We start from the raw sequence: 17,077 nt of genomic DNA on the forward strand, positions 1-17,077 counted from the left end.
TGCAGTCAATGTGGGATACTCAACAGTTGTTTCGGTAAATATATTGTCGATAGAGAAGGAAGAATTAGAAATGCACGGGTAGCCAAATTTTTTTTAAATAATCGCTCACATAATGATGTGACACGACATGAAAGGAGAAGGTTTAGTTGGTTTGGCTCCGTGGACAGAATGGATTGGCGTGCATTGAAGAAACAAGCTCGTTAAAGAGAAGGCAATGGAGTGGGAGAGAGACGCATTCCTAGAAAACTCATGGGTAAATGCGATTGAGGATGTTTGAACAGTAGGATAAAGCACGCGTGAACATTAACAACGACCGAGCGTGGCTGAAGCAATGCGTGAATGACTCTGTCGATGAGGAGGAATGAAAAATTAATTTAATGTAGAGAAAATATTTTTAAAAAAGCGAAATTTCCCCAGAGTACCATTAGTTTATGAACTCTAGTTAACCAAATACGAAAAACAAGAAAGGATATTACGGAGAAGTATCAAACGATGATACAGCCACTGGAGTTTTCATATTTTTAGATCAACATATCGATTAATATATACATTCAGTGGCAGTATTATTGTGCGCGGATGAACTGGAAATAAGTTGCTGAAGAAACTCTTAAAAATTAGGTGAACTCGCATAGAAAATAATCTCGATTCATAAATGATACAAACAGGAGAACGATACAAATTATCACAAGCGAAGGGTTCCTTACATCAGGGTTATACTTTAGTGAACTACAGATGATAAAAAGGTAGACAGGATATTTGATTCTACCTACATACACCTGCAAGTCCCCGGAATTCGTAATGGCAGAAATTAATGGTATTTGGTAATAAGGAGAAGTATTTTAGCAGGCAGTAAAAGCCTGGACCTAAAAATTCTAGTAGGAAATCCTCCAGAAGTTTTTAATGACATTACTTATACCACAAGAAAAATAGTACTCATTAATAGCATATACAGAAATGTTTTGCCCATATAAATCACATTAACAGCACTCCACGTATACAGGTGGGGTAAAATAATCTTTCACATATTATTGAATGTCTTACACCAATTTCCAGCTTATTAATATAATTAATAAGTCACGTAAATGATGGTAAGGTCGTAAAATTGGTGCCATCTCATGGTACAACTATTTAATTTTAATAATGAATGATCAAATGCTTTTTTAAGCTCCGCGCAGGCCCGCGGGTCCGAAATCCTAAGGAAACTCTGCTTAAAACCGAAAGTTACTATTAACTACCACGGTTCTGCATGGCCTTGCAACGCGCATACGGACGACCCAGGACTGCGCGAGGAAAAGTGAGGAAGAGGCCAGGACGACAGCCAGTGCGGCTTCGGGGAAGGAAGCGGATGGGCGCGGACGGACCCGGCGAACAACAATGGATGACAAGGATCTACGGGGATTAGCGGCGGGGAGCGAAACAACGAGGAAAGACGGAAAAGCGACACGCAAATTCAACACATGGTGGAGAGTAGTCCTTCATGGTGGAAACGGGTCCGACATTACGCATGCTTCACAACTTGCTCGACTACAAACGGAATGACACAGTAGCTCTCATAATATACAAATATGCTCGATTAACGACAACACATCTTGCAAAAGAGGATTATCAAATAGGCCACTGGATGCAAAGTCACCCACCACGCATTTACATCGGTTTACAAGTCGCACCCGCGTCGCTGACGGCAAGGCGATCCAATTTTCAACATAAAATAAGCTATAAGTAACACTTTCTGTGCTGACCTTAGTATTGTACTTCTGTACCCCATTTTCGGCCGTTTTCAAGGTGTTATTTCTCTAAAAAAAAACAAATTTTAATGCGAGGAACAGGTGTTTGGTATCATTACAAAGATTGAAGTTTCCTTTTGTTTATTTTTCATTTCTTTATTTAGAGGTTAGATTTAGAGATTCGAACCACTTCGTTCAAAAATAGCAAACTACGATTTTTCAAAAGACGGATGACGTGATAATACGCCTAGAGTAAAAATAGAAGGATTTCACGTGGCGTAATATTGCGTAAAGTGTTACGGCTTTCAACCGAAAGTTATATCCGTGATGATACAATCTATCTAAGTCAAAACATTACGATGAAATCCGTCGTGAATGCAAATATCATACGACAAATTTCGACAAAAAAAACGATCGCTCTCTGCTCTTCGTCGTGCTGCCGACATTTTTTAAAGCTAATTAAAAACGCCTGAAGTGGAAGCATTAATCAAGCTTCTACATGACGGACTGGGACCTCCTCAATACGATACCTACCATTGAACCGCAAATTCAAACTCTCGACATAAGTGCATCCCATATTAGAATAGCTGAATTAATCCAGGATGCTATTTTAATTAGTTCCCGACATTCCTCAACCGAATTTCCACCTTAATCAGGAGAATTTTTCCACCTGAATAAAAGAAAATGTTAAAAGAGGTACACAGAGCAAAACAATACGGCACACATGGATTATTATTTAAGTTAATAAAACATCTGGCGGACACATATGCGATACCGAAAATAGCAGATAGAAAGGGTCAGCGGAGAACAAAGCTGAATGAAAGAGATTGCACGTCGTAGCTTTTTAAACCATCTCCAATGAACTGGAAATCGGCAACAGATCCATGGCCACGGCATAACAGTCAAATCCAAACGTTCCCTAAAGTTATCAAGACTGCAGTTCTCCCCAAATCTAGTGTTTTCAGGGTGAATAAAACCCTGATGAGAATTATCATGCCGGTTCTCGAAACTTCGGCATCGTACAGACTCTTTATCGCCCGTTCTTTCGTCGTGACGGGAAATACTCGCCCCTGTCAAACTAGCACGCAAGTGGCCAGCGGGGGACCGTGTACATGTTAAGTCTCAAACGTACCCGCTCGAAACTGTACGTGCATTCAAGAAAAATTGTGTGCTCTGAAATTACGCGCTTGATGACGAAATTCTGGAAGAAACTAACGGAGAATGGACATCCAAATAGCAGGACAAATCCTCAATCTATTAAAATGAAATTAAAAGGAGAGAACGGGTAAAAGTTACATTGCCTTCATCAAGTAAATAAATTTCCAACAAGAATAGATTCTTGAAATTACCCATCGCTTTTCACGCTGCTAAAAATAACACCGTGAAAGTAATATCGTCACCCCATTTTCAGACCTACACTATGGCTTGAGAGAATATACTCCAACTGGCATTGAAAAATTGTTCCGTTGATAAAAATCCTACAAGAACATTGTTACGATTGCAAAAAACTAACAATGTAAGTACGTGATGAATACAATTTACCTCGTTCTCTGGATCATCTCCAAAAGCCAACAATTCCTAACATTACCAAAACAACGTTTTCAGGGCATCGAAACAGAGCCACACGAATATACACTGAGTCTCAATCTCGAATGCCGTAGGATAATTTTAACATAAGCATTTTCAGTGAAAACGAAAGAGAAAGCATAACAGCGGCAAAGTTGCCAAACATTCATATATTAAGTTTTTCACAACGGGCTGGAGCGAAGAACAGCGGAATACCTGATGAATAAGAATTACCTGTTTAAGTGTATCATCTCCTAGTTAGCATTTTCTCAAGGCCTAAAATTATGAAATGAGAATTCATAAAAGGGACAAGCACGAAACCAGAATATTGAGGTCAATAGCTATTCCCTATTTTGGATGTCCTCGCATCAAAGACAAAGCACAAACACAATGTGAAATGTTGCATTGGATAATAATCCTACCACTAATAGCTTATGCTTCGAAGCCCCAGCGTAAATCAGTAAACTTTAAGTATTTACAGAAATATCGGAACCGCTAATAAATAAATGCGTATACAGGGTCATAATCAGCCCAATAGAGCAAGGTAACGAAATTCTGAATATTCATACATCTACATCCACATAATACCCCGCAAGCCGCCTAAAAGGCGTGAGGCAAGGTGTGTTAGGACACCAGCCGTTTACAGCTAAAAAAATGAAGTGCTCGAACGATGTTGGGACTAGCATTTATTAAAGTCCTTTATGGTTCGGGGGAAATATGAATTTCCATATCTATCCGTTCGGCAAAACGTCTCTCTTAATTTATCGCTTCGTAAGACACCATCAACAACTCCGGAAGTATTTGAACAAATCTTACTTTGCCTTGTCTTAATCCAAATCTAAAAAAAGGTTTCAAAATAGATGTAACAAGGATTTAAAAAAATAAAGATAGCAGATGAAAAATAAGATCATCTCTGCTGACAATTGGATGACCAGCTAAGACAGAAAGCGAGATTTACCATCAATGAGCAATCGAGATATACCCAATGTCGCTGCGATACATAAAAATTCTAATTGAAACGCTTTTGTAAATGCTGATGTGTCAAACATTTACACCCCTGCCTCAATATCTTCAGGCTCTCTTTCCATCCTAAAAGCCTACTCCGTCCCTCGCAGTAAGCTACCAATCTACATTTCCTTCAGCGATAGTCTCAAGAACCATCCGGCTCCCATCAGCGACACCGTTCGACGATAAAAATCATACTGATTGTACAAGTAAATCGCCTCAGCTCTACCAGCACGCTCTAAGCTTTCCTTCATCCAAGTGAGGTCAGAATGAAGGATTGGCGCTCAATGAAAGGATGACCCAAGGGTCATCATGCATAAGGTGATGTGAAGTCGACGGTTGCAACATAGGTAGCAACGTTACATAGAAAACGGAAAGGAAACGAGCCTTGACAAGGAGACACTCAACCGCAGTCGTGTGACCTCAAATTGGAGGGATTATCACTTCTCTTACACTTCTTCCGACTCGAGCAATTCCAACTTCCGCCTCATATATCAGCCAAGAAAGTGAATATTACCATGTGTTTTATGTGCAAATAAATATGAAGAAGACACTCATCAAAATACACATCAATGGTAAATAGTCTTTTTTGGACATTTCAGGAGATTTAAAGTCCAATAGTAATACCTTTTCAAAAATACTGGCAGCAAGTCACCCTGGATTAGTGACGAAATAACCGATTTTTAGAGTAGGTAAGTGGCGTATGAATACATACTCCACTATCTATCCCATTGGAAAGATGTCAAGGTCAACATAGCCCATAAACCGATACCACCATTGAGACAACTGGTTGCTTCATTTACTTACTTCGTAACTCCTCGTCATTGTAATCTTCCGTCTCTAACTCATTCATAAAACCCTTCCCAGCCCCACTCCCGTAGTGTGACAGAGAAATTCTCTCCTCGTTAGAATCTTCCACAACTCACTGTCATAAAATCTACATCACTCCTCTCCTCAAACGGAAATCATGCATATCTCATACAATTTTGACTATCCCACCCTCACTCATTCGCGTCCCACAAACAAATCAAATACATTCACTTTTCTCGGGTACGAATCGATTACAAGGATCTGATTTCCACATTATTTCAACAATCGCTTATTCCTATCATCACACACCTTACCAAGATCACTTCTTACAAAGTTATGAATGAAGACTCGATTTACTTTCTCGTTAACGTATTTAATATACAATACTAAGAATGAAGTAAGGATAACATTACTTCACAGATTTTCAACCGAAAGAATACCCTTTTGCTTCCAGTTTACTGCCAGTATCCGCTGAGCACACCAAAACCTAATAATATAATCTTTCTAATTTTGCAGTGCTCGACCGTGATACTAAAAAAACGAATACATTTTACAATTAACTTTTCATTAGGACGATAATCCTCAAAGAGAGGGAATACTATTTGGCTTCGCGGTCGCCAAAAAAACGTATTTAGTCGATGACGGACACAACAAAATATGACAAGCACAATCGCAAATCAGCATGAAGGCGGACTTTTACGAACATTTATTTGCCGATTGAATACAGTGAAACAATTATACCAAAAGCAATTACACAGGTAAACAATCACACCTTGCATAATGCCTCGACGGTCATTACTTCAGAGGTGTAGGTATTTCAGGAGAGCTATACACATAAGTGAGATGGAGAAGCACTAATTACAGTTCTATCGCAAAGATCCAGCTTGATTGAATACAATAGCAAAAGATACAAGATTTCGGGGGCGAGCTGGTTAAAACGTGCAAAATCATAAATTCAACATCATCACTGGTCCTCAGATTGGTTTGACGCAGCTCTTCGCTCAATTCTCCTTTCAGCTTATCTTTTCACACCTACTTATTTCTTCTCTTTCACATCCTTCTTTACCTGTTCCATGCATTTTTTCAAGGTCTTCCTTTCCCGTTCTTGCCATTTCCTTGTCCCACGACGACCGCCTTCATCAGGCCGCCATCTCTCATGATATGGCCTGTAAGGTTGTTCCCTTTTCTGGCCATCAACTATGATAGTTAATCGCACTCCCTACGATAGTTGGGAGTCTAATACCAGTTTCAACAGCTGAGACGATGTTTTCTTGTACCATCGCGCAAACGACGGTGAAGGTGGGGGTCAAGAGGGAGGAGGGGAGGGGGCAAGGAGGATTGGAAGAGGCGATGCCGTCAGGGGAACAACAGCGCTGGAGAATGGATTTTCGCGTGGGTGTGGAGGGGCACGGGTGATGAGGAGGCGTGGGAAGCCGTCGCCGCGCCCGCGATGCCTCCCTATCGACCACCCCGCGGGGTGCAATCGAGAGCGGGAAGGGGTAACATCCCCAAAGCTACCCCATCACTATTTAACGAGACTCCCTCCCGAAAGTAAGGGACGGGATTTACATTAGCATTTCATTTTTGGCGCCGGTCCAGATCTCAAAAAAATAACAGTCCAATAGAATTTCGCACAACCCCTATCACTTTAGGGGGAATTTAGACAACTGTGGTCACAAAAAAAAATAACTTACCTCATGAAACCTTGAGGGGATAACGAGATGACTCTTTGTCATGCATGAAATTTTTCCGTTCAACAGGACTACCACCTCGGTGTTGATTAAATGTTAAAAGGAAAGTAAAAGGAAGAAATCAGAAGTGAAACCAAAACAAAAAGAGCATGTTGGCTGCATAAGAGATGTCGGTAAGAGACCAATTTTCAAGTTCCCACATTAATATGCTCCACTAATTAGTAGATGAACCTCCAAATATCGAACACAAACTTGTAGCTGTTATTTTTATTATGTACCATTAAATTGGTATGTTGCACGACGTTTCGTGCCTGTTGCTGGCCACCCTTTCTTAACTCAAGAAACAATAGGCAATTTAACGAAATAGGAGGCGGGGTACGCCCGATAAACAACAACTGCAGCCGAATATAAACCTTTTCGTAGAATTGATTGACAAAGTCTGACCAACTGACACCGATGACGAAAACCAAACGCCAAAAAAAAAAGGCGAGGTGAGAGAAGGGAAGAGCGAATCGACCATAACAATACAGGCTTACGCAAAGCAGAACAGCATTCAATTTACGATAGACAGTGACTGATAATAGAAAACAAAATGTCCGAAAAACTTAAAATGCTATGAATGTCATAGATCACATCATCAGGAATAAAATTTCCCGCTTACATCCCTGAACATGAAGCATTTCCCCGTGGAATTCGGATCGCTTTGCCCGACTGCGACGCGAGAGGCGACTCTGGTAAACTCATTGAAATGCACGATAGGTGATAACACGTTTGGTGGACAACTTGGTGATCATCTTTTGTAATATTCGCGCTAAAACCATCTCATGTTGAAATATAAATTTCACAGGAAGAGTAGAGTTAGCAAAACCGACGGAGAAATTAGGTACTACGATGGGAAAGAAATTCACCTGCATCGCTAGAGTTCGAAACCCGCCTTTTCCACACGACACACGCAACATTACTACGCCCCCTCCAGCATGGAGACAAAAACTATTTTTTATTTTTTTTTTGGGAGAACTACTTCGGGAGGGGTGGGGAAGAAAATACACCCAGAAGAACGAGAAGGGGGCGGAGGAAGGAGGGGAAGGCGGATAACAACAGGTGGGCCAGCAGCGGCGGAAGTCGCACAGGATAAGGGCAATACGTCAGGGAGACTGAACTCATGTAACTTCGAAGAAATCAAACCGATAGACAAACCACGAGTTTTTCAGAATAATTTTCGCCAACGTCAAAGCAAAGCGAGTAAGCGATGAAAATACTCCACAATTTCGAGGTGGATTCGCAAAAGAAACACGTCTAACAATTACATTTCCTCAATGCAACAGCCTCACTCAACTTCTACTTTTAAAAAATCGTAGAAGCACGTGAATTTTTAATGTGTTGGGAGAGAAATGTCCGGCTTATTATCAATTAATACGTACTTAACGGATTCGCTATCCATGACAGCAGCGCCCATAATGCCATATAGTGTGCTCGTTAATTCGATAAATTAACCGAATAAATTCAATAACAAGAATATCACAGTCAATGAAGCCGTTTACAACACGATAGCAGCTAGAATTTTACCGAGGCTGCACGTCTTTAAAGGCGCATTGCGACTTTATTTCGGGATGGGGAGGGTGGTTCACCACTATTCGGGACTGCTGTGAAATATTTTTACCCCAAGTAAATCAGAAAAATCACGCAAGCTATTAAAAGAAACCGATCCAACGATAGCTCGCGACGCTAAATAGCGAGCTTCGCTTCTAAATAGAAATTTCACAGGAAGAGTAGAGTTAGCAAAACCGACGGAGAAATTAAGTACTACGATGCGAAAGAAATTCACCTGCATCGCTGGAGTTCGAAACCCGCCTTTTCCACACGACACACGCAACATTACTACGCCCCCTCCAGCATGGAGACAAAAACTATTTTAACAGAGAATTTCTTTTAAAAGAGAAACAAGCAGAGAACATTTTTTTCAAAGAATAGACTTCATTACTGTCATCAATGGCGTTAAATACGTCAAAAAATGTTTCTTACTAGCACATAAGGAAACTAGAAGCCCAATCGTCGAAGCCATCGAGTATCTTACCAGTGCTTGGAAGTAGTTATTTGAAAGATGTGTGTGTACGTTGATAAACATACAGATTTCGCCATTATTAAGATACAAGGCATCGGAATCAAAAAAATATTGCCTCAAGCGGTATCATACGAAATTCAAAATCAAAGACTTGGCACCACGACATTCAGGAACAGGCGGTTAAGAGATCTTGAGGAGTAGAATTTAAGAGGACATGGCGTAAAGAGCGGAAGAAAAGGAATGAGAATGGAGGGCGTATGATTGGCACAATTGGATGCGCACTGAGTGCAATGCGAGCGTAAATATGTAATTATTTCACACTCCATGAAAATGGGAGTGGTAACGTGACCACAAAACTTATCACTTTTTCAACTTCCTGCAAGGCATATTCCGGCCACTTCCTCAAAAAAAATTAGTTCCAACGAAGGTTTATCAGCGGCTATAAGCTCAGTTTTTAAGCTATTTTCGATGATATTCATCCTTTGTGCATACTAGCATTATTCAACACACAATAAAAACAAATAGCACCACTTATTTAAGGGAGGTTAAGGTATTTAAGGCATGAATACTGGGGTAATTAGCAAGCTCTCCATTGCGGAACAAAGAATGAAATATGACAATACCATCAACGTCTATACTTCTTCACTTTCTACACACCACACATCACTACACTACTAGAGAGCAAATATCATAAAATACATATATCACAATACTAACATTATCAACTGGGCATAGGGAGGTAGTAATGAAATTTAATATACATAGTTATCTTTGAATACTATAGTATGCATACTAAATATTTTGAATATAAAGCACTGCATGAAACAAGTGACTTTGAACGCAGTCACATACACAAATTCATATGCATCAAAGATGAAGAGTGCCATGTCTTTTCATGGTAAACTTCATCTTAGGCTAATATCATTTTGAATACAGGCAATATCTAAGGGAAGATAAATAGAGTTCCGATAGCAGAAGAACAATGAGCATTTAAAAAAAATGAAAATTGTAATTATTCAAATAAATACATAAAATTACATTTAACACACGCAAACTTTCAGGCAAATTCAAGAGCCATTGGATTAACAACACATATACTTATTCTTCACACTGACTTATCAGGTAAATACAGGGGGGAATTCAACAAAAGAGGGAATGAGAGGAGATCAATAATACGTAACATTCTACATACTTAGGGGAATATATTAAGTGACTGATAGTAATATATTCAGGGCAAAACTGTTGTCAATCATCATATGAGAAGACAACACCTAGGAGAATTCTGATTTAGCATAAACAGATTAAATAAATTTTACGCCTATTATAGTGACACAGACGTGATAGCATAAATACAGGGATACAGCATTTACTTTAGCTATTGGTTCAGATGAGATTTACATTGGCATCAATCACTGCTATAGATTTCACCAAGGCATTGATTACACTCATGAGGCTACTAATGTTTCAATTTGGGTACCCAAGTACTCAAAGGGAACACCAGGTACATCCATGAGGTAATCCATGTAAAAGACAATTTTTAATGCAGGAAAAAGAGAATGGACATGCCCGGTTTATCATTAGAAATTACATAATTTCTTTAATGGTTTTTAGAACACTGGTATTTTGAATGTTTCTTAGCATTATGCAAAAATATGAAGGAGAAGAATGGGTAAATATGCAAAAACAATATGCTGCTGGGGTTTTAAACATGAATACACTTGATACCTGAAAGTAATATTCCCAAGAGACGATAGTGAAATTTCAAACTGTGCTGAAGAAGGCTTCTACCAATGCTCTCAGACTGAGGCTCCATCCCTTACAATCATTTAGAGAGCACATCTGATCTCTAAAATACAGCAAGCAATGCACCCTCTGACTCCAGTAGTAATTCCAGAAACTTTGGTCAAGCTTTTTGCCATGGCTGAGCAAACCCAACATAGTGTGTGTGTTTGTGTATATAGTATATATGTTATATGTATATACATATAATATATATATATATACACTTAGAAATGTTCCTCGGCGAGGTAAATAACGTAAAAAACCCTAGGATGGGCAGTATCACAGAACACACAAGATAAAGATTAAAAACTCACATAAATAACTAAATTTTCGGTGGCATTACCACCTTCCTCGGAGATAGGTAAAAGACTCCGAGGAAGGTGGTAATGCCACCGAAAATTTAGTTATTTATGTGAGTTTTTAATCTTTATCTTGTGTGTTCTGTGATACTGCCCATCCTAAGGTTTTTTACGTTATAATATATATATTATATATATATACATATAATATGAATTCTCTGCAACTACCTCTGGTTTTCCCCTATCCCTTCCCACCTTCCCCCTTCCCGTCACTTACCTCCCGCTCCCCCTCCCCTCCAATCACCCAACCACAGAGAATATATCCCGGCAAAATCTTATGTGTATCACTAGTCTTGAAAATGGTACAGTGTACCGAAACTAATCAGCAATAAAGTGTGTGTTTTGTAGAAAAGCAAAGTAACTTTCTTCCAACCATATAATGGAATTCTACAAAGTAAAGGCCTCAACAATTCAGTGAATAACCATGATTCCTCAATTTGGTGAGTTATGGGCACCAGGGGCGCAGCCAGGAATTAAGGCTGGGGGGGGGGGGGTTCAGGTGAAACTAATACCAGAGTGTGTGGAGGTATGGTATACCCACCAGGATAAGCGGTAGGTGCGAAATTAATAAATTGCGGAATTTTAAGATAAATGGTTCAAAATGGTGAGCTTTACGGCTTTCTGAGGGATATTTTATTAATCCTGACACTATTCTATTAGTAATATCAATCCAATTCAGTAAAATGGATTAAACTTAAAAATTTCTCTGAGCTCTGGGGGAGTTTTTATCCTCCTTGCTGCACCAGAGATGGACACCACAAATATTAATGAAGAAAATCAGGAAAGCTATTTCAAAAACATGTGAAGTAGACGAATTTAATAAAGGCATACAGAAATACAACCACATCAACAATTTTTGGTGACATTTTCATTTCAATTGGTCATCAATTAACCTATCACATTACATGCCCAAGAGGTGGAGGTTTCCCTACAGCCCTCGATTTACATTCTATTTCACTAAAATTTGTGATGAACATAGCAAATGGTGAATACCAAGAGCATGGATATGAATTTAAACTTGAAAAATTAAGATGTGCATCAAAACATAAGATTGCAGCTCACAACAGCATCTGGACAAATGTCAAGACAAACACCTTTGGAGTAGGCAAGAGACGGAAACTTTCCAGAAAAGGATCATGATAATATTATAGAGTGGGGCTCAACATTGGATGGGAGCATTATTTAGACTGGAGCTGTAGACAGGAAACTGGAATTGAAACTTGACAATGAGGTGTTTAGGATTCAAAGATTTAATTCACATCCAAAGCTACTATTCTCCTCAAAACGCAACGAAAGGTGGAGTTTCCAAAAAATTGGATAGAAACTTGTTACCAATTTTTGAGAACATACTTTACCTACCCTACTTCATGAGGCCTTTATAAAATCGATTATTAAATCTTGACAAAGGTAAGAAATGAAAGTCTACAGCTAAATAAATGACTTTCACCAATTTCCAAGGGCATTGCAAACCTGTCACCTCATGAATCACATCTACAAGCAACTTCAGAGTCTACACATTTGGTGTGAAAGACTAAAAAATGTGAGCGACGGCAGATTCCGTAGCAGATTATATACATCCTCTTCCTCATTTTGGATTCAAAAAGGAAATAAGAAGAATAAATAGATTTCAATTGACAACATAAATAGACATGATATATGGGTCATTAATTAAAGCAAAAACATCAAAATTTAACAAATATTAAATTTAATTTTTCCAAATGATAATTTCACGATGGATTATAAGAAATTAACATAAAGATAACTCATTTTTCCAGTATATAGAATTCATTTTATGGGTTTTAAGGTTTTGGTTTCCATCCAAAGCAACTGAATAACTTTCACATAAAAAATAGCTAAATATACAACAATATTCGCTTCACAGCATGAAAAAATTTCACTTCCGACCAACAGCTTTTGAGCATCTGCATGCACAAGGTCTAAACCAAAGAGTAAATTTGCAGAGGATTCCAATTATCAAGAAATGAATGAGGATTGAATAGTTGGGGGACAAAGTTTCATTTTTACCTCCAAGCGTTACATACATTCAATAAACCCCACAAGTAATCCTCACGCAGTTAGGCACACCACACAAACATAATTACAAGGCCCAGAGGAAAAACTCAGATTAGACAAGACCTCAACTTAGAATAGATCACACTAGGTATTAGCTTAGAGAGATCTATTACTAACTACATGAAGTTAAAAAAATGTCATTTTTCAAAAGCACAATAAGTCAAATGAACAATCAATCATTTCAAAATGTTAATCTTACATTTATACCATAACCCCTACATTCAATTATAATTTTCAAACTACTAATGAAAATGATTGTGGAAATTGAATATTCAATGAATATTCAATTTCCTCAATCACTTCCTCTTTTAACAAATGATCAACCCTAAAAAAAATGTAAACATCTCCTCAAGACTTTCCAAGAAAAGCTACCACATAAGCCTGCTAGAAATATCAAATAATTAATTTCAACATCCAAAAAATAGTCTTTGAAAGCCTCTAAAAATGTTGAGTAAATATATTTTCAGTATATTTACTAAACATTTTCTGAATGCCAGTAAGAAGAACATTTTCAGCCTGCTAGTACTTAATACGACTATGAATGTGAAGATATTGCATATTTAAATACACGCACTTGTATGCCCATCTATTTCCACCTAAACTGTGCCCTGCATTTTTAAAGAATTCAATGGCAACTTATAAACCCCCAAAGTTCGGAAGCTAATTTTATTATTTCACGATTTTCGAACATCAGGATTTTGAAAGTTTTAACAACAGAGGTGAGTTTGTTACATACCACACAATGTTAGTCCACTTTCATCAGCACTCAGGTTAATAAACAAGAACACAGAAAACATATTTCATCCCTCCATTATCGAGTTAAATTTAGGTTTATAGCCAACACCAAAACATAACCACCATTTCACAACACTCTATAAGCAATTTATCCCACCTAATACGTTATATTGCACGAGCATGTCAAATTTCCCATTTATCTTAATGAAAACAACAAGATAATTGAAACACAGGAAATTTTGCAATAAAGAACAAGTATGCCCAAACTTAATAACATCTTCAGTAAAACGCTTGACAACCATGCTTAACAACATACTGAAACTTAACTGTATTTGGTGCATGGGCTTTCCCTCCAAGATATTATCATCTACACATTTCCCAGTGAAATCTACTGATAATATTAAACTGATTACTAACCCATGCAAGGGAGGAGATAAAAAAGTTGGTATTTTTCTGAGGCAATTAGCTAAGTCCAAACGGAAACAAAAATCAACATTTAAGTTAGTAAGCCATGCAAAGAGAAACACTCACTTGTAGCAACATGCAGAAAGGATGGCCCAAACAGCAGCAACACCAGCAGCACTCCAGAAGAGGATTTTAGTTCCAAAAACTTCAGCAACAAATCCTGATACAAAACACCCAAGTCCATAACCAAATCGCCAGCCAGTAGCTTGACCACTGGTTATATCTCCCGGTCCCTGGTGTGCTCCATAAAGTGTACGGTAGATAAGGGCTTGGGATCCACCTAGAAGACCTCCTAATGCCACGAAAACCCACGCATCTCGCAACATTGCTGCAGATCCCAAATATGCGCTGAGTAAAAGTAAACCTAATGGCCCAGCCATGTTAGTCATGCGAGACGACCACCGTCCCCCCAATACAACAGTAATGAGAGCCTCTATTAGTGCTCCACTGGCCACAGAACCACCAAACAATAAGTCATAGTTATGGGGGAAGCCAGAAAGCCCTTCCAAATGCCAAAACACATATTCCCCTGCAGCAGCTGAAACACACCCTCCGAGCATTGCCGTCAAAATAACAAGGATTTGATGTCCACTGACATATCCTCTATGGGAGGTAACGGTGCCACCTGATGCATCTGAAGCTCTTCGCCAAGCTTTCGAAGCAGGACCCAAAGGGAGGGCAAGGATTAGGGGAATGGATGATAGGAGAACAGTAGCTGCTGCCAGTAAATGCAGTGTTATTTGATGAGGTCCGACAATGAGAGAGCATGGAGATTTAGAGATGGCTACAACAAGAGCCATGATTGCAGGCACTGACGCAAGAAGTGCATGGGGTCTATGTTCACCAAATTGCTCTGTGTGTTCAGCATCATCCAAATGAAGCCACCATAAAGAAGTCACAGCTGATACAGGCATACAAGCAAAGAGTTCTGCTACCCCTGACAAAAGCAACACAGTTCGGAAAGCTAGAGGACCCGCATCCTCAGTTTTATCCACTGAATCTAATCCACCTTGCCCAACGGGCCTCACAATCACATCGATATGTTCATTTGATAATAAGGAACGAGAAAACCTACTTTGAGAACCATAATGTGATCCTAGATATCCCCTTTTCCTAATCCAATCATATTTAGGAATCAACTTTGGAGTTGGAATATCATCATCTTCAGGACTTGTTTCTTGCTCGGAATGGTCAATATGAAAATTATTGTTTACTGGAATCTTTCTATGGCTAGAAGTTCCCCAATTTCTATTGTCAATTATCTGATTTCCATCATCTCTGTTAACTTCCTTTCCCCATTGCTCCCCTCTACTCCTATCACGGAATGCTTTCCTGATATTAGGCAGGCTATTTTCTAATTCTAACCCCCTCCCTGACTCAATTCCAGTTTTCACAAGTGCAGATAGCCTACTCCAATCGTTATCAATTTGGTACATATCATCATCATCTTCTTTTCCCCCAAGATACATGTCTTCCTTCTCTTCATCTGCATTGTCAACTTTTCCAATCCTACCAAATGACCACTCATTCCTGAGACCATTTTTTAAAGCTGGTGGTAAATGCATATGCTTTTTATGCGACTTGAAAGGATATTTTTGATCAGTTATGCCTTTGGATGAGAAAGAGTTTTTATGGTTATCAGGTTCATATTCCTGTATTAACTGATCCACCATTTCTTCATAAGGATCAGTTTTCCATTTGGTATCTCCCGAGCTATATTCCTCCACTTTACCAAGAACATTCACATCAGATTCAGAAGGGGGCGTTGCAAGACCAGAGGTTTGATCGCCTGATGCCAGATCATGCTCTGGATTAGGTGTAGGAATTAGGTCTATGGTTGACTGAGGCTTGAAGGACTGTAAGGGTTGAGTTCTAATGGTCACTGCATTTAAGCCAGGGACTTGAAGGAGAGGAGGGGCACCATTTGTGCGTTCATTTACTTTCCCAGAGTCTGAACTGCTGACATTGGGTTTAAAGCTTATACTTGCAGATGAATTATTTTTGGTTGAATTAGCAGTTGGGTTTGAAAACAGAAATCCTTGTCCATGCGAATCTTTCTGTGAGGAATCTGGGATTATGACGACTAACTCGTGATTCCCCGAACGCATACTATCACAGTGAGTAACATCATAAACTTCTCCAATAGGAGGCACAAATACAAGACAACTATACATTGAAGCAGTCAAAAAAACTGAAATTAATAGCAATACCCTCGTTTTGAGGCTCTCTCGAGATCTCTTCACAAAACATACCCAAATAGGAATAAAAATCATTGCAATCCATGATTGACTCCCACGAACTATACCAACTTCTAGCGAGGTTAATCGAAGGTATTTCAGGTACAGAGTAAAGAATGGCATAACACATTTCCTTCCTACCATAAAAAACACTAAAAATATGTTGGTGTTTACCCTAGCGCAAGCGAATTCTTTACACATTTTGCTTATGGAAGGACAAACACGAATAGTTATACTATATGACCAATAACAGAGTACGGAATGTCTTGACTAGAATACTTCTCGATTCAGCACTCTACCCCTTACATTTCATCTCAATCTTGAAGCACCCGCTACGCTGCAATGAAAACAACAATACACGAATAATATCTTCCACGCCACAACATCGCTCCAAATCTAAGGAGGACATTTAACCTTATTTCAAACAACTGTCGTTTAAAAATATCCTTGTCAGTTTATTTTATTCTAAAATTACCTGTAATTCAAAATCCCTCTTCCGTCACTCATCTCAATCATCCTACCGCAGCTCTGAGCTCTCTTTCGGGACGTCTCGTGTCGACTGTTGTCA

General features: G+C 39.0%; 1 protein-coding gene across 1 annotated transcript in view; it reads right to left on the minus strand.

Annotated features, from left to right (window-relative positions):
* LOC124168315 overlaps window positions 1–17,074 on the minus strand; it is a 100,548-nt gene extending 83,474 nt beyond the window's left edge. The window contains exons 1-2 of the mRNA XM_046546484.1: window positions 16,985–17,074; window positions 14,339–16,846 (exon numbers count right to left, since the gene is read on the minus strand). Coding sequence (XP_046402440.1) covers window positions 14,339–16,710 — 2,372 coding nt within the window. The 5' untranslated portion in view covers window positions 16,711–16,846; window positions 16,985–17,074. The remainder of the gene's footprint in view (window positions 1–14,338; window positions 16,847–16,984) is intronic.
* Between the last annotated feature and the right edge of the window lie 3 nt (window positions 17,075–17,077).

This window comes from Ischnura elegans, chromosome 1 (assembly GCF_921293095.1).
Source record: "Ischnura elegans chromosome 1, ioIscEleg1.1, whole genome shotgun sequence".
Classification (NCBI taxonomy): Eukaryota; Metazoa; Arthropoda; class Insecta; order Odonata; family Coenagrionidae; genus Ischnura; species Ischnura elegans.